Here is a 25,905-nt window from a genome sequence, read left to right as displayed (position 1 = left end):
AGGTGAGCACTGCTAATGTAATCCTAGCAGAGGCGACCAGATTAACTGCAACTGGAGAGACTAGCAGTGCATCTCACTACCATATAAGTTATTATATATGATCGGCCAAAAGGGGTTCCTGCTGTTACCAACAGGTAGCATGATTGTTTAACTCCTTATGAAGGTTTGGGAGCCCACCCAGCAAAGAAATGTGCCCTGAAGTAGATAGGAAGGAACAAATGTGAATTCTGTTTTGAAGAAAGGGACATGGATGGACCTAGAAGAGGCCTTACTCTCATGAGGACCGTTTGTTTGTAGGAGGAACATTAGAAATGTATCAAAGCTCTAATTGTAAACATGTTCCATCATTTTGTGACTTTCTTTGAATATCACAGAACGTTTAAAATGCATGAGCTAACTCACAAGCGGGTAAATGGAAGTGGGGCTGTATATTGTCATAAAGAAAATGAAGAAAACAGCAGTGCATTATCCTTAAAATTAATTTATTGCAACTGTTTACTCTCCTTTACAGCACAGAAGAACTTCTGAGACATCTATCTCTCCTCCAGGATCAAGCATTGGCTCTCCGAACAGAGTCATCTGTGTGAGTACTTAGAACAGATTCTGATGACAATTAAAGATTGTTTGGCCCACTGTGTTTGCACTTTCTTTTATATAGTAGAACATGTGCAGACCTTGTTTATCTAACAGCTTACTTCTCTCCTATTCTGTGAGGATTGTTGTATGTACCTGTCAAGGCAGGTTTTTCATGCATTTAGAGAGGTTTGCTGGTCTAATTTAGAACTTTAGAAATTATAACAGCATTGCATTGTGTGACATCATCTGGCAGAGACATGTAAAAAAAAAGGTGCACTCCTAATGTGCGCTTTTCTGTTAACATATTTTAATGGGCTTCATGTATGAAAAAGAGATTTATATAATTCACATTTCAACCTAAGACTTCATGTTAAGAAAATAAAGAGACAAGTAATGTTTCCTTACAGGAACTAAGCCTGACACCTCATAGAAAATTCTGAAATCCTAAGGACTTTTCTTTATCAAATTAGACTGTCTTCATCACCACTAATCTTATTAAGAAAGATGGCCTTTGGCTGTCTTGTGTTAACTATAGGATGCCACAGTGCTGTGCTTGATTGCTTGTGTGTGCGTGTGTGTGTGCATGTGTGTGTGTGGGTGTGTGTGTGTGTGTGTGTGTGTGTGTGTGTGTGTGTGTGTGTGTGTGTGTGTGCGCATGTACGCATCTTGGGGACATCCTGGTATTATTTCATCTCTTCTTTTTGCCTGTGTAACCTATGAGAACAAAAAAATCCTTAGCTCCATATAATTTGCCAGCCATTGCTCTAAATGATCATTTTCTTTATGTTGGTCTTGTTTGTATGTGTTAGCAGGGTATATTTAGAAGTCTTGTGGTATGCGGGCTAGATACAGGAAAAATAAGGTTTTGTTTTATTTTTCTTTGTAAGTGACCACATCATTTAACATTAATTATGGAGCCGATATGAATTAAAGATATTTTAAATTGTATTCTAGTCAGATTTGTATTTAACTTCATTCTGAAATAGTTGCACATTTTTTCTGCTTGCAAACACTGCACTTGTGTACCAAAACTCCAGCATCTGAAATTATTTATTTTGTTGTTACTACATTTAAGCTGGAGTTTAATTTGAGAGTGAGCTGTTCCCTGTGAGCTATAACTGAGCAGCTGCTGTGAAGTGATGACGAAGTAGGATTTCTGCTTTTTACATCATCTCTAACTTTCCAGAGGCACTGTTGTCAGTAACAGTCATTGTGTAGCTGTCACTGCATATGTCAGGCACCTTCCCAACCGCCACAACAATCACCATGTGGCTGACCCTGCCAGTCAGAGTTATACCTTCCTGAATTCCAGAACAATCGCAATGTGATTGACCCTGCACATGTGAGATACACTTTTCCCAATACCACCTAGGATTCATTGGTTATAACTGTAAAACTAGGATGAACACTACTGCAATCCATAGGATGTTAGGGCCTTTTTAGCCAAACTCTTCCTGTCAACTCCAGCTGAACAAAGTCCATTCACAAACACAGCAAACATTAGCAATTTAGTGCATCTCTGGACAGTTCAGACACATTAATTACAAAGCATGCCTCTTCCCTGTCACAGAATAGTATTCCATATGGCCGAACCAAGCGCTCAAAAGGCCCTTTCACCAAATGTTGTTTTAAAAGTTGATCTATGCAGCTAGATGTGATCATGCTGAGAATTTCTAAGGTAAGTAGTTTAGTTCACTGATGGGGAGGAATCTTTTTAGAGGGGGGGCAGTATCCTTTATTTAGAACTCTGAATATTAGTGAGATAAGTAAGAAGGAGGATCTTTCAGTTACCAGGAGACAATTTACTGTCCTTAGAAGAAGGCACTGAAATGTGTAGTTGCATGCCAACAAGGCAAAAGTGAAATTTTTTTTTAAAGTAGTCTGCAGACATTTTGTATTGTAGTGAGAATGGAAGGTAAGCATTGGGAGGAAATATGCCAGCTTTGGAAGGAGGATATTTTAGGTGTGGCAATCCTAGCTACAGGCGTATGTAGATGAGAAATGTTATAACAAAGCTTGAGTTTTAGAAAGAGAACATTTTTAGGTTTGTTCATCCTAGCTACAGGTGGACATTGGTGAGAAATGTTATCAGAAGGCTTGAGTTGGGAGAGAACTTTGAGATTCATGTGTATAGAGAAGGTCCATAGTTATTCTGTATGACTGCCTGTATATTATTGTTTTGTAAATAATTTTTTTGTGAATAGGATAACATTGTATTTTTTAGAGTTTGTTAACAGCTTATTGATACTAGCCCAATGACAACGTTTATTGAAAGATTTCTGTGACTGTGCTTGAAAGGAATGAGAGCATATATTTGCTTGGAGGAGGAGGATATCGTCTGTGTATAGAACCATGTTTAAGGAAGGATGGTCATCAAGGAGGTCATTGATAAATAAAGCTAATAGAATAAAGCCTAGGGGGGACTCCTGTGTTCAGTGTTCCCATTGAAGATATTTCATTGTTTGCATGTACCTAAAAAGTCCTGCTCTGCAAGTAGCTTTGGGACCATTGTACCGTATTGGGCCCAAAGTTAAATTTGTAAAGCTTATTTAGAAGAAGGTTTTGATTAACTGTTTCTAAGGCTCTGTTCATGTCTACAAATATACTAGCAGTAATAAGATCATCCTTCATGTTGCCATAGATGGCATTAATGGCAGTGATTAGAGCAATGGTGCTGCTAAATGCATTTCAGAAACCATGTTGCTTGTTAGATAAGAGACCATAGCAGTTTATATGTCGGGGTAGTTTTATGTAAATAAGATTTTCAAAGATTTTTGTTAGGGGACATAGAGTAGAGATGGGATGCCAGCCCTTATGGGATTTGGGGGAGAGTATTTTTGGCAACTAGATTATGACTGAATGTTTTAAAGTGTGGGGTAGTGTTCCTCTAGTAAGAAGTAGGTTGTATATGTAGGTAAGAGGTTTAGCAATATAATTTACAGCTTTTCTTAAAAATATAAGATGGATTTTGGGGAGTTTACTATTTTAGGTTTTTAGTTTTTTTAGACTGATTTCCCTAAAATCACAGTAAAAAATCACAGGTTCAGAAATAAAGTAATTTAACTAAGCCACTTTATGCTAAAAGTATTCATTTGCTTCTTAAATCTATTACGTTTAACCAAGCATGTCAAGTTCACCAGTCCTTAACATATGAGACATAGACAGCCTACATTGTCTGTTAATTGCAGGTAATAATTTACTTAAAAGTGTCCTTTCTCATTGTACATATATGATTTTCTTCCCATCAGACCATTATATGACACAAAGGAAGCTGCCCAGTTAGATAGTTCTAACTGTTGTGGTTTAAGATATTGAGGGATACCCACAGTAGCAGTGTCCTTACTTAAACTGTAAAAACTGTCCTGTTTTCATTAATTTGTAATAAAGAAAATGGCCTGTTGTTGTTCCATTCACCACCAACCCTGCCATTGCAAAAGCACTACCCCTTCTCTACCATCTCCACCTGCACAGCACATTGGAGAGCTGTATCAAATCAAGCAGTTGCACTACAAATATACCAGAAAGTATGTTATCTCTCCACTCCCCTGCCCTGCCGCCTATTCCCTCCTGCCCCCACTACCTCTACATTTATAGTAATCACAGCCACACCCACAGCTCACCCTCACATCACCTCCACCAATCACAGCTCCTGAAGTCATATCACATTATACCACACCAACTTGCTCCACACAAAATACTCCCAATCACTCTCATTCCCACTAGGCATTTTTTACATCACCCACACTACTTCCCCATCCACATATAGTGCAACCCTATAATTCCTATTCAGACCCCCCACCTAGAAACAACTTAAACTGTATAACCATGACTATCACACAACTAAGTCTAGTCTGTCTTCTCATAATTCTTTACAGCACCACAAGTTATCACTCTAGCAATATCCCTAAACTTAGTAGCACAACACTGCATTATGCATGCTCATATACAGACACCACACATTATAATAATATCTGCCCACAGTTATTCAAGAACTACATAACGGACCAATTCAGAACTAAACACATATGCTCTCATTCCTACTCCAAAAAAACACAATACTTTCTCACACTCCTCACCAAACTCTAGCATCTGTATAACCATTTTAACTCCAGGCTCCCCATAAGTGGGGATATCCACCCCAACCCAGGCCCAAATCCATCCTGTCCAACACAAACTGCTCCAACACAAATGTCAGAACATAACACCCCCACTTTCTTCATCCCTGGGCAAATCAACAATAGCAGCAAAACCAACCATCTTTTAATGCTAAATATTAATATTAGAAGTATCAAAAATAAAATACCGGAATTCCAGGCCACAATAGCACACTACTCCCCAGACATAGTTGCTTTAACGGAAACATGGCTAAATAAAAACATAGCTAACTCAGAAGTTCTCCCTATCGGCTACAATATCATTAGAGAAGACAGACCACTTTGTAAAGGGGGTGGAACTGCCTTACTGTACAAGTCCAACTTAACTGTCCGTCAATTACCAAACCCCTACCCCTCTCCCAATAATTGAGACATACTTATCTCACAACTTCAACTTCACCCTAAAAAGGTCATCACCACAATTGTGATCTATATTCCACCTGGTAATACACCTGGGATGACATGCTGGACAAGGGACAGCTTGCACCTGTCACCCTGGGCTTCGGATATTGGCACTCTTGCCACCCCATAGTGCCTTTTAGGCAAGGCTCAAATTCTAAACCTACCACCCTAGAACACCAAAAGGAAAAACTAGGGTAATGCTGCTCAATGCCAGAAGTCTTAATCTCAAGATGCACGACTTTCGAGGCCCTTCTCAATATGGAGAACATCGATGTCTGTGCTGTGACAGAAACCTGGTTCAAGGCTCCTGAGAGCACCCCAGCACTAACAGGTTTCACCTCATATCATGTTCCCCCAAAATCCGGACAACACCAAGAAGGGTGTCCATATTCATAAAGGACACCCACACCTCAAGGTTGGTGATGCATCGGAGACCATCCAGGTGCAATTAACCATAGGCAAGACTGCTCTGCAATTTGTAGCATGTTACAGGCCACCCTCTCAAACTCAGGAACCTCACATGGCCTTCCTGAAAACATTGGAGGGATAAATATATCTCCAAACACCATCATACTAGGTGACTTCAACTACCCTAATATAGACTGGGAACACTACTCAAGCCCGAACACTCTAACCCAAAGATTCCTGGAGTTCATAAACTCAAATGCCATGGAACAACTAGTCACCATCCCCACAAGAGGAGAAAACATACTTGATCTCATCATCACGAACATGGGATCAAAATGTTCAACACCGAAGTATACCCTCACTGGTGAGATCAGATCATAAACTAATCTCGCTGGAGGTCCTCATCCCCCACCTGAAACAAAAAGACCACAGTGAAAAACTTCTCAAAAGCCGATTTCACACTTCTAAAAACTAGTGTGGTCTCCTTTAAGGCCCCTGAGCCAGTGGTAAACATTACTCAAACTGCTGAATCACTTACAAATGCCTTCTACCAGCACCTACAGGACTGCATGGATCAGGCAATCCCAAACAAAACTAAGACTCTCTGTACCAAAGGCAAGCGTCCAGTCTGGTGGACCCCAGCCATAAACAAGCTCTACAACAAAAGGAGGAAGCTACTACAAGATAGAGCAAAATCCTTGAAAGGTAAGACACCTTTGATCATTATAAGTAAAAACTAAGAGCTCTCATAAAATCATCCAAGGCAAATTTTGAGAGAAAAATCGCCAAGGACTCTAAAGACAATCATAAGGCCTTCTTTAGCTATGTTAGAAACCTAGGAGGAAACTCCCAGATATGCTCAGAATTAGTTCAAAATGATGTGAAAATTACTGAACCTACACACATTGCCAACATACTGGCTGACAGTTTCAGTGCAAACTTCTCCCCTCCCCAAAAGGAGATATCTATTCCAGAGGATTGTAGCCCCCAAACATCTCCAACGCCCAGGTGAGAACTGCCCTCACTAAGGCAAAAACACAGCATCCATGGGACGGATGGTGTCCCGGCTGTGTGCTTCATGAACTCAACGAGGAATTAAACCCACAGTTAGGACAGCTGTTTAATCTTAGCCTCACCTCAGGATATGTACCCAAGGAGTGGCGACTGTGGTCCCACTTCATAAGGGCGGTGCCTCCACAGACCCTGGAAATTACGCCCCATTAGCTTGACAAGCCTTATCTGCAAAGCCATGGAGAGGATCATAATGGAACTCATAAATAAAGACATAGGAACTTGCAGACTTTGGATCCAACCCAGTTTGGCTTTGTCAAAGGCAGATCCTGCCTCTTAAACTTGGTTGACTTTTTGAGACAGTCACCAAGGCCATTGATGAGGAAAGGCAGTCCATACAGCCTACCTCGACCTGGCAAAGGCCGACACAATACCCACTCAGGTATCATCGAAAAACTCATCAGCTTGAATGTAAACCCATACATCACAAGATGGGTTGCAAACTGGCTAAGTGACAGAACCCACAGGGTCAGAGTTGCTGGAGCCATGTCAGACTCAAAGCCTGTCACAAGTGGTGTCCCACAGTCAGTCCTGGGTCCACTCTTGTTCGGCATCTACTTTTCTGAAGTACAAGCAAACACAGGAGGATTATGGCTGACAAAGTTTGCAGATGACTGCAAAGCCATCACATCTGACACAGATATCCTCCAGAAGGGCCTCACAGAAGCGGATAACTGGTGCCAGAGCCATGGCCTGAAGTTAAGCCAAAAATGCATAGTCATACCAGGGAAAAACAAGGTTACCTAGCTACCATATAGGTGGCAATCCACTGAGCACAGAAAAAGTCATCAGAGATCTGGGGACCCAGGTTGACAGTAGCCTTTTTGACACTCATGTTGCTAAAGTAGTTAGGAAAACCTTCTATATCACCCACCTGATCATGAAGGGATTCACATCTAGATCAAGGGAGGTCATCGTCCCCTGTACTCATCACTTATTAGACCTATGATTGAGTACAATGCCACGTTCGGAATGTATCTGACCAGACACCTGCTGCAGCAAAGGCCCCAAAGTTCCTCACCAAAAGGATAAAGGGTCTCAAAATATGTCTTATGCTGCCCAACTGAAAGAACTCCAGCTCTATTCAGTCTCATACCGCTTGCTCAGAGGTGACCTGTGCCTGACATATAAGGCCATGTCAAACCCAGATTTGATGAATATGCTTCACCTCAAAAATCTAGATCCCTCAGAACCACAAGGCGGAGACTTAAACCTTGACACGGTTATAAATAGAGCGTGCTGGAGGGACAGATTCATCACCCAGAGACTCCTATGCTGTGGAACAAAATCCCGTACATGTGAGGCAGAGCACCTCTCTGGCCTTGTTCAAGAGGAATCTTGACCAATGGATGGGAGATTGCAGATATACCCCAGGGATTACTTCAGTGTCACTGCTTGACAGAGGCACAGCAAAATGATAGGCATAGTTTTTATTCAAACTAAAGGGGTGGCGAAAGCCACATAACTATGGGCTAGGCTTATAAATGCCCTTGGGCAGATAGCCTAGTATGAACCTATGAACCTATGAACCTATGAACCTATGAACCTATGCTAGCCTTGAAGACTTCTTATTCTGGTGTTCTTCCACATACTCACAAGAAACTCTTATTCTGGGGGACTCCAACCTAGATTGGTTCACCTGTATATCAGAACCACCAAGTAATCTAATAAATCTCCATGGCTACCAGCAGCTAGTCCAAATTCCAACTAGATGTGATAAAAAATCTAAAAAGGAATCTATCCTTGACTGTGTCCTAACTAACAACCCCGCATTGTACTCTCACACAGGCAGTCTCCCAGACACCTTAAGTGACCACAACATAATATACTTTATACGTAGTAGAACAAGCATATGCAAAACCACTAACTATATATCCACAAGAAACACAAAAAAATTCTCTCCTGAGGTCCTCGACACTTTACTCTGTAACTGTGACTGGACCCCCCTAAAAACCCTCCAACTTGACCAGGCTGTAGCATATTTCAACAAAACATTTCTACAACACCTAGACACTGTCGCTCCATTGCCCAAAATCAAGGTTAGAACCTCTACAAACCCCTGGCTCAGTAAAGAAACCAAACAAATCCTCAAGTCCAGAGACACTGCCTGGCTTTACTATAAAAAAAAAAGAAACAGAAAGCCTAACTAAGTACCAAGAACTGCGCAACCATGCAAAAAATGCATTAGGCTGGACAAAAAATCCTACTACACAACATTACAAACTAAATACCAATGCAACCTGTAAAAATTTTGGAAAAATGTAAACCAGCTACTAAAATCCACCCAAAAGGCTACCCCCAAACCAACTACCCCTGACACTATAAATTTCCCATCGAAACACAATTCAACTCCCACTTTGTGAACTCAATTCTATCCTTAGTATCACAGGACAGTTCCTTCCCCACTACTCCCCCCCCAGCACAAATAACACTAATACAAGCTTTACCCTCAAAACAGTTTCCACCACTTCAATCAAAAGCATGCTCTCCAAACTAAAAACCTCATCAACAGCAGCTGACCTACTCCCCAGCTATTTTTTGAAACTCACAGCAGATGCTATTGCTATCCCAGTCTCCACTCTCATAAACAGATCAATTGTTGAAAACTATGTGCCCAAACTCTAGAAAATATCCTATGTTACACCCATACATAAAGGTGGGACCTCCACTGAACTTAATAACTACAAACCCATTGCTTTACTGTCCCCCCTGGCCAAAATCCTAGAAAAATGCATCCATACCCAGATGCTAAACTATCTCCTAGACAGCAACATCCTGTCACCTACTCAGCATGGTTTCAGACCTGCCCATAGTACCACTACAGCCCTCCTCTGCTTCACAGATACAGTAAACCATCTCAAAAATGAAGGCCTACAAGTGTTAACTCTTTTTTTTGGATATGTCCAAAGCATTTGACACAGTCTCACACCAAATCCTGCTAAACAAACTAAACCAATATCATCTATCAAATTCCACTCTTACCTGGTTCCAAAGCTACTTAACTGACAGGTACCAAGCTGTGAAATGTGACAATTCTCTCTCTCCTCAGCTGCCCATAACTATAGGAGTCCCACAGGGTTCTATCTTAGGACCACTACTATTCACAGTCTTCACAAATGACCTCCATACCTCCACACAGCATGCATCTATAATTCAGTATGCAGATGACACTACCTTAATCTGTGCTGCACAAAACATTCCCACCCTCCTGCAAACAACTCAACTAGCATTCTCTGACATTGAAAACTACCTTACCAAAGCCCAACTTATCCTCAATCCAAAGAAAACTCAGCTTATAATTATAACCAGTTCTAACAAAAACACTAACAGTCAATTCACTATCTACTCCACAAATGCTACTCCAATTGCTCCAGTGGCACAGGCTAAGCTATTGGGAATAACCATAGACTCCCACCTAAAATTTGATAGTCATATCAACTTAGCTATTAAAAATTACATGCCAAACTGGGGTCACTCTACCGTATCAAACCATTTCTTACCAACAACACAAGATCAGCCATTGCTCGCTCCCAACTTCTATCCATCCTACTCTATGCATTTCACATTCTGACTAGTCTCAACAAAACTGAACTAAGCAAAATGGAAGCCTGCTATAACAGAATTGCCCGCTTTGCTGCAAATTGTTCATATAGAACTCATCACTGTACTGATTTGAGACAGCTCCACTGGCTTGAACTGCCCAACCTCCTAACCTACAATCAGCTCTGCCTCTGTCATTCTATCTATTACCTCCCCAATAAGTGTCCTTCCCTCAAAAACCTAGTACAACATCACTCAGCCAAAAGGCCTCTTAGATCATCAAGCAAACTACTACTAGAAGTCACCAACAGCTACAATAGCTTTGCAGATGCACTATATAGTAGTTCAGTGGCTAAAAAATGGAACACTGTCCCTACTAGCATTCAAAACACATCATCCAAAGCCTCCTTTAAAGACCTCATCAGGCAACATCTCAAGCAAAGTTGGCAGTGCCATGATTGCTCCCCAGGCTAGTGAAAGCGGATAACATATACATACAAAATCTAGAGCACTTGATAATAGTTTTCACTCTTACTCACAAACACTGGCTAATCTACAATGTATGTACTGTACCTGTGTACTATGTATGTATTCTACCTATGTTCCAAATTTCAGCTGTACACCACAAATCTATTAATTACCTTTATTTTTAAAATTAATATTTTTTGTTTGTTCTCTCCACTGTAACTGTTTATGTGCCGCATACCACTGTAAAAACATGTCTCTTGTAATTTGTGTGTATACTGATCATGTCTAAATAACTAAATGTGTTTGTAATTTTTCTTTGTGGAGCTTTTCTCCCCGGGCCTCTGCTGAAAAAGGGCCTTTTCGGCTCAGTCAGACACCCCCGGTTAACAAATGTAAAATAAATAAATAAATAAATAATATGAGTGAATTTCTGAACACAGTTTAGAAAACAACTGTAGTTCAGTCATTTTTAATGCTGTAAGTACAAACATTCTATATGCTAGACTGGTGGAACCTTGTCTCATTAAATGCAGTACCTTTTTGTGCAGTTATGTTCCAGAATGTAATTTCTTACAATGCAGATGCAAACTCAGTATCTGTTAATGATTAATAAAATTTTAGCTGGTAATTTATGAACTGTGCCTCTCTGCATAGGATCATAGGAGGTTATTAGGCTTATGACCCTGGGGCCCTTACAAACCTAGCCAAGAGTTTATCCCCAAAAAGAAACCTTAGTCATCACCTGCCACCCTTGTCAATGAGGGACACAGGTGGAACCCCTGAGACAAATTTGTGGTTTCCCATCTACTCATCAAGGTTGCGCTTGAATAGGGTCAGCGAAGTACTCTGTTTGATGTGCATGGGATGTCTATTCCAGAGATGGGGCAGCCTCTGGGAGACAAACCTGTTTCACCAGGTTTTGTTGATGTTCCATATTAGATTCAACCCTTTCGAGCGGGTAATGCGTGAGGAGTTAGACTTATGGATATGGAGCATCTCTAGTAGGACAGAATCCGAGATTGCCTTCTAGGCGAGACACAGATCACCTCTAAGCATTCTGTATGATACCAAGTAGAGTGATAGAAATTTGTAAGCCTGTCTGCATAGGACTGGTGTTGGAGGCCTTGGATTCTCATTGTGAGGTATTTCTATGGTCTTTCCAGTTGGCGCAGATGTTTTGAGTGGTACATACCAAGTGCGGCGTTATACTCAATTATTGGTCTAAGGAGGAAGGAGTACAGAGAGAGAGAGAATAATCTCCTTTTTTTGTGGATGCAATCCCTTTACCTATGAGATGAACCAATTAAAAGGGTTTTCTGATCACTGCAAGTTACGTGATGGTTGAATGTGAGATTATCACCCTGAGTATCCAGGTCTCTCACCACAGGTTGTGTGTTTAGGGGGTTGCCATTGATGTAGTAATCAGTAGGGGCCATGTTTTTGCCAAATGGTATGATGATAATTTTTTTGCATTTAGCTCGAGGCCATGACTTTGGCACCAGTCATTAGTTGCTGTGAGACTCTCTTGCAGTATGTTAACATCATTTGGGGAGTCAATGACAGCACCCAACTTACAGTCATCTGCAAACTTGGCCAGCCACAGGCATTTTCTCTTTGCCTGAACTTCTGAGAAGTAGCTGCCAAAAAGTAGGGGTCCCAAGACAGATCCCTGGGAAAGTCCACTAGTGACAGGTCTGCTATTGGAGGTGGAGGCACCTATTTTGTCCTTGAGGGTCCTGTCAGTGAGTCAACTGGCCACCCACTTGGTGAGATAGAGATTTATGCATTAGCGTTTCGATGATGCTCAAGTGGGGGATTGTGTCAGTGGCCTTGGCCAAGTCAAGGTAAGCTGTATGCACTAACTTTCCCTCATCTAGGGCCTTGGTGACAGTCTTAAAGAAGTCAACCAGGTTCAAGAGGCAAGATCTGTCCTTGATGAATCCAAACTGGGTGGGGTCAAGTGCTTAGAGAGTGCATATGTCCTTGTTTATGAGATGCATAATAATACACCCCATGGCTTTACAGATCAGACTTGTCAAGCTAATGGGGAAATAGTTTCCAGGGTCAGCAGTGGCATCACGTTTGTGGAAGGGGATATCAATGGCAGTTCTCCACTTTGATGGAATGAAGCCTTTACTTAGGCTGTGGTTGAATAGGGTGCTCAATGGCGAAGCCAGTTCTTGCTGGAGATGGTGCAGAATACAGCCTGGCATACTATCAGGTCCCATGGAAGCTGTGTTCTTTGCCTTGGATAGGGCCTTTAACACTTGATATACAGAGATTTGAGGTATGGGACAATTATTGGGGATGTCAATAGGGTCTTTGGGGGAAAGGGGGGTGATGTTTGTGCTGAACCTGTCTGCTAGCAGGTTGGCTAAGTCAACAGGATTAGTGTAAGTGATACTGCTAAGTATTAATTCAGAACAAACCTGGGCTTTGCCATGGAGATTCCTGACATAACTGAAGAAGGCTTTACATTTTCCCTTTGTTTTGGAGGGTAGTTTCAATTTATAATTAGCTTTGAAGGTTTTCACTAGTGATCTAATCTGCTTGTTGAGGCTAATGAATTTGGTAATTTGTTCCTTTTTACCCTTGGACAATAGTTTCTTCCTTTTGTTGTAAAGCCTGTTGATAGAGGATGTCCACCAAACAGGTTTGTGCTTGCTTGAGGAGCAGGTTATAGTTCTATTTGGTATGGCTGAGTCCATGCAGTTGTACAGGTGCTTGTATACTGAATTGGTGTACTGTTCAGCATAGCTGTCTGCATCCTCTAAGGGGGGGTGGTGGTGTGAAGCTACAGATACCCTCCCTTAGGAGGTTGTAGTCGGCTTTTGAGAAGTTTTTTAGCTTGATTATGGCTGTGGGGGGGGGGGGTTAGGTGGGATAGAAACATCAAACGAGAAAGTCCGATGATCTGATCTCACCAGGGAAGAAATACTTTAGGAGTAGTGCAGCAGTTGCCCATGCTGATGAGAACCAAATACAGAATGTTATCTCCCCTTGAGGCGGATGAGGTGAGCAGGTCTAGTGCATTAGTCAAGGAATTGATGTGTGAGTGCATTAGTGCAAGAATAGTTCACCCAGTCTATGGGAGGGGTAGTTGAAGTCACCAGGGATAATAGGTTCATAGGCTCATAGATTGGTACTAGGCTATCAGGCCTAGGGCCTGTACAAGCCTAGCCATAACAATTCCCTGGCTATTTATTCCCACAATATTTACTTCCCTGGACCCCTGTCAAGCAGGGCGACTAACGTGATCCCCAGGGTAAATTTCTTATCTCCCATCCATTCATCAAGGTTCCTTTTGAAGTGGGACAAGGAGGCACTCTGCTTGACATGTATGGGAAGTCTATTCCAGAGTATGGGGAGTCTCTGGGTCAGGAAGCTATCCCAACAACATGTTTTGTTCATTGTGATGACAAGGGTGTTAGGGAGTACCTTGATGGAGTCAAGTAGATCCAGGTAAGCGGAGGGGTCTATAGCTGGCTATAACTTGGATGGGTGTCTTGCTAACTGTCAGTTGCACCTGGAGTAGTTCCAGTGCATCATGCTGGCAAACCAATCTGGAGATGTACCTGTCCTTGATGAAGATAGAGACTCTTCAACCCTTAGTCTTCCCGACCTCATTTTGGGGTTAGAATGTGTGGAATGAGGTATAGTCTGCTAAGGCAGGGGTGCTCTCTGCAGCCCTGAACCAAGTTTCCATGACCGCACAGACATCGACATCTTTCAGTGTAAGGAGAGCCTCCAGTGAGTGCATTTTCAGGTTTAGACTCCTAGCATTAAGCAGCAGGACCTTCAATTTGCTTTTTGAGAGATCTTTTATGTTGGAAGATTTGCCTTTGGGACATTGCCTAAAAAGGGCACAATGGGGGAGGTGAAAGCCTTGGCCAGGATCCGGAATCCCAGTGGTGACAGGTAGAGGCCATCTCTGGCATAGCATTGAGGCGTCAACCATGTCATCCCCAGCAGACATATACTGGATTCCCTTGGAATGACACCAGAAACTAAGCCAATTGTTGTAGTCAATTATTTTTTGTTGGTATTGTGGTAACATTCTTCATGAAAATAGGATGTTGCTTAGAGCTGTGGTCATACCTGCCTGGGGCACATACTCTGAGAGCTCAATCATGTCTCTCTTCATATAGTCCAGGGAGGTACATCTCAAGTCATTCACACCAACATGGACAATGACAGAGTCATGCTTGTACTTGTGGAGAGACTTAAGTATGTGCATAATGTGGCGGATTCTGGCAACCGACAGACAATTGACCGTGACCTTCTCCTTGTTGAGCCTGGTGAGGGGGACATCGGTGTGTCTCACAATTGAATCACCAATGACTAATATGTTTAGTTTATTGTTATGTCTTGTGGGCTGTGAAGGTTTATTGTTTTGCCTTGCGGTCTGTGTTTATGAGACACTGGTATGTTGTCTGTTGTGTGTGATGTGTTTAGTGTTGTGTGTGAAGTGTTTGTGAGTGTGTTTCAGAGGTATCTGCTGTTTAGGTAAGCTTTTATTGAGGACCTCTACATAGGTGGGTGTGTGTTGTGCTTAGCTAGGTGATGTGGGTAGTGAGGTGTTTGTGCTGGCAATCTCCTCTTTGTCAGGAGTACTGACGGTGGCATGAGACAGCATGGATTCCAGGTTACTGATGTAGATGCATTTCTCACAAGTAGAAGAATTATGTACTAGGAGAAGAGGGCTGTCAGTAAACATGAGGCAGTTTCTACACAGTCTCAGTATGCCCATGTCGACCAGGCTGTCAGGAGAAACTGTTGGGATGTATACAGACATAGTGTTCAGAATAATTGGGCGGACTTATGGAGAGAGTTTTAATAAGGGTTTATCCACAAGAGTGTAGACCACAAAAACCTTCTTAGATGTAAAGTAACTGGCCTGAAGCACAAGTGCTAAAACCAGAACTAAGATGCTTTGAATAACAGATAAATGTAATCAGGCTACTAACAAGCAGTAATAAATGCAGCAGAATAAGAGCACTTGAACACTTAACAGCACAAAGCAAAAATAAGGTGATAAAGTAGGAAGAACACAATTTCAGTAAAAGTAGCTGAATAAAGTGCAATTTTTTTTATTAAGTGGAGAGGGAGGAAACAGAAGATAGTTCAAGATTAAGAAAGTAAGGGGGTTGGCCTTCCCAAATGCTCTTTCTGTACTCAGTAGAATGAGCTGATAAGATGGGACAGGGAGGATTGTCCAAAATCAAAGAATCAAGGGGGTAGTCCTTCCTAAATTATCTCACTCTACTAAGTGGAGTGAGCGAATGAGATGGGAATGGGAGGAGTGACGGATATTTCTGAAAACCTGGCACTATAGTGTTGATGACATGTCAGTTATGAGCAAGTATTGAATCTGGTAAACATTTATTCAAAATTGTGGTAGGTTCCATTATTTTTTAGGTAAACTGCTGCTTAACATACTTTGCAGACCTTCTTATGAACATGAAAACTGCATTTTCTCACTTTCAGGACCAATGTACTATTTAGTCTGCAGGCAGTATTTGCATCTATGTTACAACACCAAAACATCATAATATCGAACGCCTAAACATCAAACTGTATTCATCGAAATGCATTTAAGCGAATTGATGAATACCAACTCCGAGATCACACTACAGGGAAGAAAAGGGCAACACTGTGTAGTTGGCCAACTACATCTTTGCTCGGGAAGTATTCATCGATTCGCCTAAATGCATTTTGATGAATACATTTCGATGTTTAGGCGTTCGATATTACGTTTCAACATCATAATATAGAACCCAGTATTTTGCTTTTAAACAAAGTAAGAACTCATATTTGGAATAAATACAAAGATGTTCTTTACATTAATGCATAAAGAATAAATACTGCAGCATATGTTCTAAATTCAGCATCTCAACATAGTTACAAGGCTACGTATGTATCCTTGCAAGCTCAACACCCAGACTTGGGCAATTGTCAATACTTCTGTATGATTTTTATAACACAGTTCTTTGTTCAAACCATCTAAAAACTATGATAGTTCTCATTTTAAGATCCAAACCAAAAGAAGCATACACATTTGCTGGACATAATAACTTTCAAAGCCAACCAAATACTTTCTACTAATTTTGTCCTTGAGATTAATCACAAAATAAATGATGAAAATATGAGGCAAACACTACAAAGCATTCAGCATGGAATTTGCAGCCTTATATTGTTGCACATTATCAGTATTCCATTATCAAACTAACATTTAAAGTGAAACATCCGTGTACTAAACAAGACATCTTTTACTAGTAATATTAACTGACATTGCAAGAAATAGTGCCGTTAGCCCTGGAAAGATGTTTGCAATGACAAAGTTTGTCTGTTATTGCTTCCAATTTAAGTAAAAAATAATATAATAACCCCATTATTGTAACTAGGGTCTTTTCAAAGTTAATTCCCTTGTCGCATTTCTCTTAACTGTTGTTTAATTTCATTTGAAAGAAACATTTATGTCTTTAACTGCTTCTAGGTTTTTTTTCCTTATGTCAATGGCTGCTATGGTGCCCTATAGATTCAGTACATTTGTATAGGCATTGAATTAAATCAGAATTCTCACTCAGTCAATATGCACATTGTCACACAGGGATACAGTTGCACATATGCACATTGTCAGATAGGGATACAGTTGCACTTTCTCACCTTTGCAGAGTGTCAGTAACAAAAAGGAAAAGACTTGTTTTGCAGGACCTTTGTATAGACATCAAAGTCAAAAAGACGTTATAAAATGTCATACTTCAAACCCCTTCAGTTGTGATGTTCCCTTAATGACATGAAAGCATTCATGTTTCCCATTTTTACTTCCCTACCTTTTACTTCCTTGTGCACAAGGCTGTTTTATGGCCATGTATTTGCTTAGCTGTGTTTTTGCCTTTGCAGTGATAGACGTCTATCAGACCTTAGCAGATTATTTTAAGGTACAGTTAAGGTGGTTACAGAAGAAGGGTAACAAAGTTTACTGTGAAATATGAATTAGAAACTACATAAATGTTAAGTCTTGCAGTATCAAAGAAGGTTTCAGGGGCAAAGTATTAATTATCCATTGATGAATCTTTGTTTTTATGTTATAATGTTAATCTATTCTTGTGATATGTATTTCACAGCATACTACAATATGGAAAAAAAAAACTGTGGAAAAAACAAGACTGTTGAGTGAATGAAAATGGCTTGGATTACTTTGTCACTGAACTGAGTCCTGTAAAACCTGTTCATTTTGGTTACCTCTCATAACATCAGACTAAGTTATCATTGCTTTTTTTTTCTTTCTTAGTAAATAAAATGGCATTTGTCAAGTCCACAGTTAAGCAGCATAATAGATCAGTAGTCAAATGCCATCTTCACAGCTCATTCTTATTTATAAAAAGTATTTAACCATATGAAATTGCATGTTTGCAGGGACCAGGCTGTTACTACAGTAGTATCACACAGGGTGGGCTCTGTTAAGGTTATAACGACCACCACCATTGTTAACATACTTTTGCACACCCCTTAAAAGACCTATATTTATTTATTTCATTTTGATGACCCAGACCCAATGAGTAAAAATTAGAGATATACAAAGAGATGTAATACATGATGTAGTGCGTATAAAGCAGGAATAGTTAAAGCAAGGTTTAAAACTAAGAGTTAGCGTGTTCCATTAATCACCAAAGAGATTTTCACATATGAATTATAGTATCTGCAGTTCTATTTATATTGCATTACAGTGCATTGCAAGGTATACAATACACAGAGGTAAATAAACCAAGCTGTGTCAGGTGTTTGATATAGTAGTGTTGTATACTACCTAGATGAGTGTGCATATAGGCCTGTTGCTTACTATGACTGCGCTGTGCTTTATTGTTTCAGTTCAACCCCACATACCCTCTGCCATTGAGACTGATTAGGTAATTTAATGTACTAGATCTGTTTTGTGTTTTCATATGAGATGTGATTGGACAGTGCAATCCACCTGTTTATCTGTCCTTATAGATGTGTTTTGTGATAAAGTAGTGTTGTGATGTACCAGCCTTCTTTCACTTACTCATCTGCAAGGCATTTCTGAATGATGTATGTAAATAAGTTTTTTAACAATTTGTATTTCAGCTCCTCCTTTACCTTGTCTTTCCTTCTCTTTCTCTTTTCCTTGTTCCCTTTTATTTCCTTTTAGGCAAAAGTTCAAAATGAGATCCTCAATTATAAAGACTTGGCTGCTCTTCCTAAAGTTAAGACCATCTATGACATTCAACGCCCAGACCTCATTTCCTATGAGCCTTATCACCGATATACATCAGATGACAGGCTGGAGAGATACAGCTATGGGGAGGTATACAAAGTAAATGGGCATTTTGAGGAATTATGATGATGCTAGTGACCAGCTGTTCTATCTGTTTATAGTAGTAATAAAGATGCCATGTAAAATGCCATTAGCCATTGAATGTGTTGCATCCACAGCATCAAAAGCCTATGTGTAATTAAATTATTTGTGATCACTGCCTACATGCCTTTATCATAAAGGAGGTGGAGAGACAGTGTACCAGAAATACACCATCAGACGAGCTGGAGCATATTGTGATACATCATATGTGTAGCCTGGGCTGCAAACAGAACTTGGGTTAGTAGGTGCCAGTTCAGAACAAGTTGGTTGTGCACACAAGAATCTGTTTATTACAGAAATGGAAGCTAGGTATTGGCCTTTCTGCAATCTCCTTCAAAGTGCGCGCGTGTGTGTGTGTGTGTGTGTGTGTGTGTGTGTGTGTGTGTGTGTGTGTGTGTGTGTGTGTGTGTGTGTGTGTCAGAAACAGAGAAAGAGAACTCATTGTTTGCTAACAATAGAGTGTCACAGATACCATAACAAAGCCTATGTGCTTGCAATTCTGAACTGAATATTGAAGGAAGAACTGTGTCTGGGCCGTCTTTTAATCTCTGATTAGGAAAATACAAACTTCGTATAGTCTAAAGGACACAAAGCTCCATAGAAGGTAGAGGGGGAAATAGACAAACAGAAGCTTCCAGAAACTAATTTTAAACAGCTAAGAAGAGAAAGTGCAATCCAGAGCTAAATGCAGGCTTTAGACTAACTAATTAGTGTCATGAACTCAGTCAACTGTCCCTGATGCATTTGCAGAAAATGTGTCTTTACTAACTCTTGTTAGAGAGCAGGGCATACAGAACTCCCACATTATAGCTTGTTTAGCTTATTTCCACTAATGAAAGACAGGAGGCTTGAAGTTGCAGGCCACCTGTTGCTGTAGTGGAAAGCTTAGCCTTACACATATAATGACTCATTTCAATTAATTCTTGGCAGTTGCACCCACACACTGCATCATTATTTACAAAAAGAAGCCCAGAGGGTTGCTAGACTTCTAAGCAGTTTAGACCACATTAAAATGTAATTAGACGATTTCCAAAACAAATTAAAGGACTCTGGTACGAAACATTTTTTCTCAGTATGCAAGTGACTGTCTCTGACAGAAATGCAGAGAACATTAAATCAAAAGCCCCTGCTGCTGCTTAGCATACTGTTAGTCTTTGAATATCCTACAATGTGCAGAGTGAGGTGCTGAGACTGTGCATGTGAGTGCTGGGGGGTATGCTCACGTGTTTGTGTGTGTCTGTCTTTCTGTGTGTGTTATCATTATTTTGTTTTAAGATTTAAGTTCAACTCTTCATTTTGGCTTTTTTCTTCTCTCTTCTTATATTTCTTATGGCTTTGAGGAGTTCAGGGGAAGGGAGAGTCTGTATGGATTGTTTCTGTGATATATATACAAGTGAAGTACAGCTAAAGATCAACTGAATTCTGATTCTTATGAAAACTTTCAGATAAAGTTAATCTGGATAAGAATGATACTTCTGTGATTCATTTAACTCCAAAGTCCTTTTAATCCCATAAATAATAGTGAGGGAAATGATAATGCAATTTTCAGCACACGAGAGCATCTATAGTGTATTAAATGGACTGTAGAGAACTTCTGTAAAGATTTGTTTGTTTAATTATTTGTTTATGTTATTATTTATATTTTCTAACCAGGGTAGAGCATTGATCTAGCTGGACCATTTTCAGACTCAGCCTGGGAAAGTAAACCAAAATACAAAAGTACATAAAATAATCAGCTGCACAAATAATACAAGATATGCATTAAATGCTTAGATATTAGCACTTTGAGACACTAATTACATTATATCCATGTACATTTGGAGCAAACTCTAGATATTTGTGTTACCTTAAACATTAAGTTCCAGTATTTATACTGGCAACCGGTTATGGTTCAGATTAGTAGAGGGGAGGAAAGTGGTTAACTGAAGAGAGTGATGAGTTAAAGAAAAAAAAGATTAGCACAGGATTAAGGAAAGGGAACAGGAAGATTTGAGGGTATGGGGAGGTGAATGAGGCGGGGGTAATGAGAAGGGGAAAAGAAGAAGAATAAGGCATAAAAGCAAAGATCAAGAAAGGAGGTATAAATCTCGGAATGGAATAGGAAAAGATAGAAAGATGGAAGAAGGGAGATGTGAACACAAAGATGTTACATATTCCAACAGTCCATAGATGGTGTATTTTTAGGATGGTGTTGGTAGAGGATTTAATTAAATTGAATTATGATATTCTATTTTGCTCAAAACATGAGCAGGAGACATTTTTAAATAAGAATGTCTTTAGGTGAGATCTGAACTTTGTGATTTGGATTCCTATATCTGTAGAGCAAGTACGAAAAAAAAACTATGGTTGGTGCTGTAGAGTTTAGTTATGAGTGACAGCAACGAGACAGTCATGGAGTTAAATGATTTTAGTTAGGAATCAGAGGTGCAGTGAATTAATCTGCTAGACAGAGGGTAGAAAGAGACAGAGTTGAGCAGTTTGCCAATGAGAAATAGTACTCTGTTGGATTTGAATGAACCTGGTGGCCAATTGTTTTTTATGAGCTGCTCTTTAGCTCCTATGTGGGACTAGAATGATGACTTTGCAGTTGGCAGTTATTTGAAGAGTTAAGATGCTCTTTATGCAGGTTTTTGAGATAAATAATCCGTATCAAAGCTAGCCAAAAATGAATCCGTTGATCATGCCATTTTTACCTGATAGTGATGACAACTGCAAGATTTTCCTTGCCTAGAAGAGGAGTTTATCTGATGTTGATTATCTTGTCTAAGTATGGCACTGGAAGCTTGTTTGTTGGCTTCTAAAGTGTCTTGTTTACTACATAATATTTTTCAGTGGTTGAGATAATAATATTTTCACTTCATTCTAAAGGTCATTCATTTTTTTTCTTTGTTTTTAAGATTAATTTGTGATTTTTGGAGTCAATTTGAAATTTGTCTCAGGTCTTTCTCCTTGATAATTTGATGACAGTAGAAATTAATGGATTAGTATGTAGCCATGTTGTCAATGTATCGCATGAGGGACTTGTGTAAGAAGAGATCAGCAGGTAATTTGTGTCTGGAGATAGAGAATAATATGGGGGATAAGATGGAACTCCTTTTGTGACAGGAACCTGGGGAGATGTACATTCTATCTTAACTTAAAGCTTCCGTTTTGTAGGAAGTTTATGAACTAAAGAAGATTAACTACTAATGCCTGATGTTAGTTGGGAAATTATGAAGCAGAGGGAGATCCATCAGACTAAACTCTTTGGTCAGGCCACTAAATATAGAGCCTAGTAGGTTGTCTTTATCCATGGTGAGAAAGATGTGACTGGTTAATGTGTATAAAGCAGTCATTGTACTCACCCCTGGCCAGAATCTGCATTGTTTGTGACAAAGTACTGAGTATTTTAAATTTACTTTTTAGTTAAGAATGAAGATTTTGAGAATTTTACTGAATATAGTTAGTATGGAAATAGGTCTAAGTCAATTGCAAATTCTGGTTTTGAGGTTTTTGAAATTAAGCTGGTATTCATAATCTTAATGTGAGCGTGTTAGGGGTATCTTCACTGTACACAAATAAGCATAGCTGGGTGGAGATTCATAGAAACCATTTACAGTAATGCACAAGGGCAGCAAATCAGTGCAAGCAAAGTAACTATAACAAGATGTAGATGAGAAATTATATTAAGCTGAGTATGCTAATGAAGTGTTTGTGAGATTCATATTGAAATATCTGTGCTGTGCACGCATCCTTTGTAAAAAGCATTGCTGCAGCAATTCTATCATAAAACAATTTTACATGGTCAGCAAGCAAGCAATCCTTGCTTGCTGACCATGTACAAATGTTTTACATTGCCCCTTCTCTGCCTTGATCTCTTGTTATGTACCAGTGTCTCATATAATCATCACTCAAACTCCTGCCATACTCAGGAAAATAAAGTTATGTGACACAACCCCACATGATTACAAACACATGCAGAGTCCAGTCAACTAAAGTAGTACTGAAGTAATGTTTGCACAGTCATGCATACATTTTGACAATATATGCCCATCCATTCATTTGCCAATGCCACATTCCTGTAGTCATATAATATAGCTCACCCCTTTGTATGCACAATCACTAAAAGACAACAAAAGTGCACTAATCACAGCCACTGCTGCTATAATGATTTCCCATTTACTAATGATGCTTACCCCATTTCATGCACAGTCAGACACAAAACTTCATTAATCATGTTCACTGCAGCTGTAATGATTTCATTTACTAATGTCAGCTTACCCCATCGTATGAATAAAACAAACATTTCCTGAAGTGAACTCATTATTTTTACCTCATTTTGAACTGTTTCTTATTAGTTTCCCATATACCTAGATTTGTTTTCTTACCTTAAAAAGTCTGGAGTTTCATAATGAATTTACTGCATAACTTCATTAATTCCTAGGTAATATGGTGCTGCTGAACAATATTTGTGTATTTTCAGGATCTTTTATGTGTTTTGTATGAAAACAGGCTCATTTTATGTTTATCTCTTTGATTCAGAGTAATATGCCAAAGTTTGAGGTGTGTTATCATGTAATAGCTTTCCCCTTAAAGGGACAGTCCCAGGGATTATTTGTTTTGATTCAGCCTTTGTTTACAATTCAAGTAAGCCTTTCTGACAATGCTCACCTTTGGCTGAAGTGGGTGGGGGGAAAGTGCCTGAAGGAAGTTTCAAAGGTGTTAGCCAAATTCCAGCTCAAATTGCAGTTGCATTACAACTTTGAACGTAATATGGTCAAAAAACATATGTTCGAAGTTGTAAAACTTCGAAAACGTTAAAAAAAAAAAAAGAAAAAGAAAACCTTACCAGACTGTTGTAAGCAGGGGGCAAGCCCTCCTGCACCCCCACACCCACCGCTCTTTAAATATACCAACTCCGAGACTGTACTACAATGCAGTACAGTGCGGAAAGGGATGATTTCCCTTTACTACACTGTAGTGCGATCTCAGAGTTGGTATATTTAAAGACCGGGGTGTGTGGGGGGTGCAGGGGGGCTTACCCCTGCTTATAACCGTTTGCAAACTTTTTTTTGTTACGTTTTTAAAGTTTTACAACTTCGAACATATGGTTTCAACTATATTACGTTCAAAGTTGTAAAACTTCAATGACGTAATAGGAACCCACTGATAATTCATTAGTTTAATCTGTGCATTTTACCCATTGAGAAAAGTAGCCTTTGAGGCACTTTATGACCTGACTGCTGCTGCTACTTTGCAAAGCACATTAGTAATGGAAGGCTTTTAAAACATTAATAAACAGAGTTTTTGTTTCTTTCATTTCATATTTTATTCTGTGGTTATTGTGAAAACTGGCCATCTACAATTTTATGACATGGCTTCTACCTATAGAAAGCCTCTGAGTCAGGCAAACAGTAGTGGAAACCATATTTCTCTTTCTTTCATGTTTTACTGTACTCTAATTTTTGAATTCTAGCCTGGTGTACTGAATTTTTGACCTGCTAGTAATTCCATAGAAACCAAGTTTGTGACAGAATATTGGTGCATTGGTAGACACACTCTCCTGTTCCTTTTTCAACTTCTAGTTTGATATGTGCTGATTTCTTCTATACTACTAGATAAATTAACTATTTTTATGAGCAGACTGCTTGTACATCTATAGAAGCATGAGTGATGTAAAATTTAAAAATTAATGTACACTGATGCCCCTTTTCCTTGGCACAGCTTTTTTTATTTTAAATATGAGCCAGGAGCTGGGAGCATAGTTCCGCAATCCAATGCAAGTCAGAGAGAAACATAAATCCAAAGATTAGTTTATCCTGGGAGCCGAATCAAGACTGGAACTGTTGATTTACAGGATATTTAAAAGTAAAATGACACTGTGGGTAGGAATGAAAGTGATGTTTTGAAGTGGAGGCGACTTCTTTCAGCTTAATTTGCACCCTAATTTTAAACACCGGGATTGTCCCTTTAAGTACTTCATGCTTTTGCTGTAGGGAGGTGTGCTTATCAAAATGTCTCTGCTTTTCTGTAGTCAGCATGAATGACCTGTGCTGACCTTATCTGCATAAGAACATAGTGCTGTTCTTCTCCAATTAACACTCCACACAAACAGAAGCTCAAACTGTAAATATCACTCTACATCTGATTTTTGGTTGTTTCATACATGTTCACATAACATTGTTTGATTGGCAAAGATCAAAGACGTGGTAGAAAATTGTAAGCATGTACTCCTTGTACAGGGAATTTAATCACATATATATATTGTCAGCCTCAATGGGGGGCATCTAAAGGATATTTCATTAATAAGTTTTTTAATGTCTTTTTTCTTCTTCTCTTGAAATATCTGGGAGGGAGTACTAGGGAGAACTGGGCACATCTGGCTGAGGATGGGGGAAGTGAGGAAATTTGTAGAATTCCACAAGGGAGTCATGTGATGAGAAAGTTCTTGATGGAGAAAGTACAATGTTCTTTAGTAATGAGATTTTATAGAGATGCATCCATTGACTTGATTAACAGATTTTTCAGAAATTTTTCTGACTGACGTTTTATAAAGAAGGCAGCTTTCTGTCTTCTGTTTCTTTATATGATTATATTTGTTGTGGTGATTACTTTTTTTATTTTCTACTGAGGAAAATAATTTAAAATGCTTCCAATCTTCATCTCTAGTTTAGTAAAGTAAATTTAATACTATATGTTCTTAATGTTGTAAGAGTTGCCTGGTCAATGCGACCAGAAGTAGTAATAAGATGCAAACTAGATGCAAAGATTCATTGTTGTGTATATGTTGCCCCATCTAGGAAGGAATATCTTTTTCATCACTTTCCAAATGCCAAATGCATTGTATTAGTTACTGATAATATTGTAACAGATAGTTAATGACTGGTATCAAACTCAAACTCATCTGACTCATAGTCACGCATAACA

The 25,905-nt window shown here is 39.5% G+C and overlaps 1 protein-coding gene across 8 annotated transcripts in view; it reads left to right on the top strand.

Moving 5' to 3' along the window:
* Positions 1–25,905, top strand: part of ABLIM3 (actin binding LIM protein family member 3) — a 3,936,655-nt gene that overhangs the window by 3,253,498 nt on the left and 657,252 nt on the right. For 6 of the 8 annotated variants that reach the window (XM_044069207.1, XM_044069205.1, XM_044069204.1 and 3 more), the window contains exons 9-10: positions 512–583; positions 18,793–18,948. In XM_044069207.1, the coding sequence (XP_043925142.1) occupies positions 512–583; positions 18,793–18,948 (228 nt within the window). The remainder of the gene's footprint in view (positions 1–511; positions 584–18,792; positions 18,949–25,905) is intronic. The other 2 variants (XM_044069211.1, XM_044069212.1) reach the window with 1 other exon arrangement.

The sequence above is a fragment of the Protopterus annectens genome, chromosome 4.part0, assembly GCF_019279795.1.
Source record: "Protopterus annectens isolate FY-2018-M chromosome 4.part0, PAN1.0, whole genome shotgun sequence".
NCBI classification, from domain to species: Eukaryota; Metazoa; Chordata; order Ceratodontiformes; family Protopteridae; genus Protopterus; species Protopterus annectens.
Note: the sequence above shows the minus strand (reverse complement) of the source record. Positions and strands in the feature narration are given on the sequence as shown.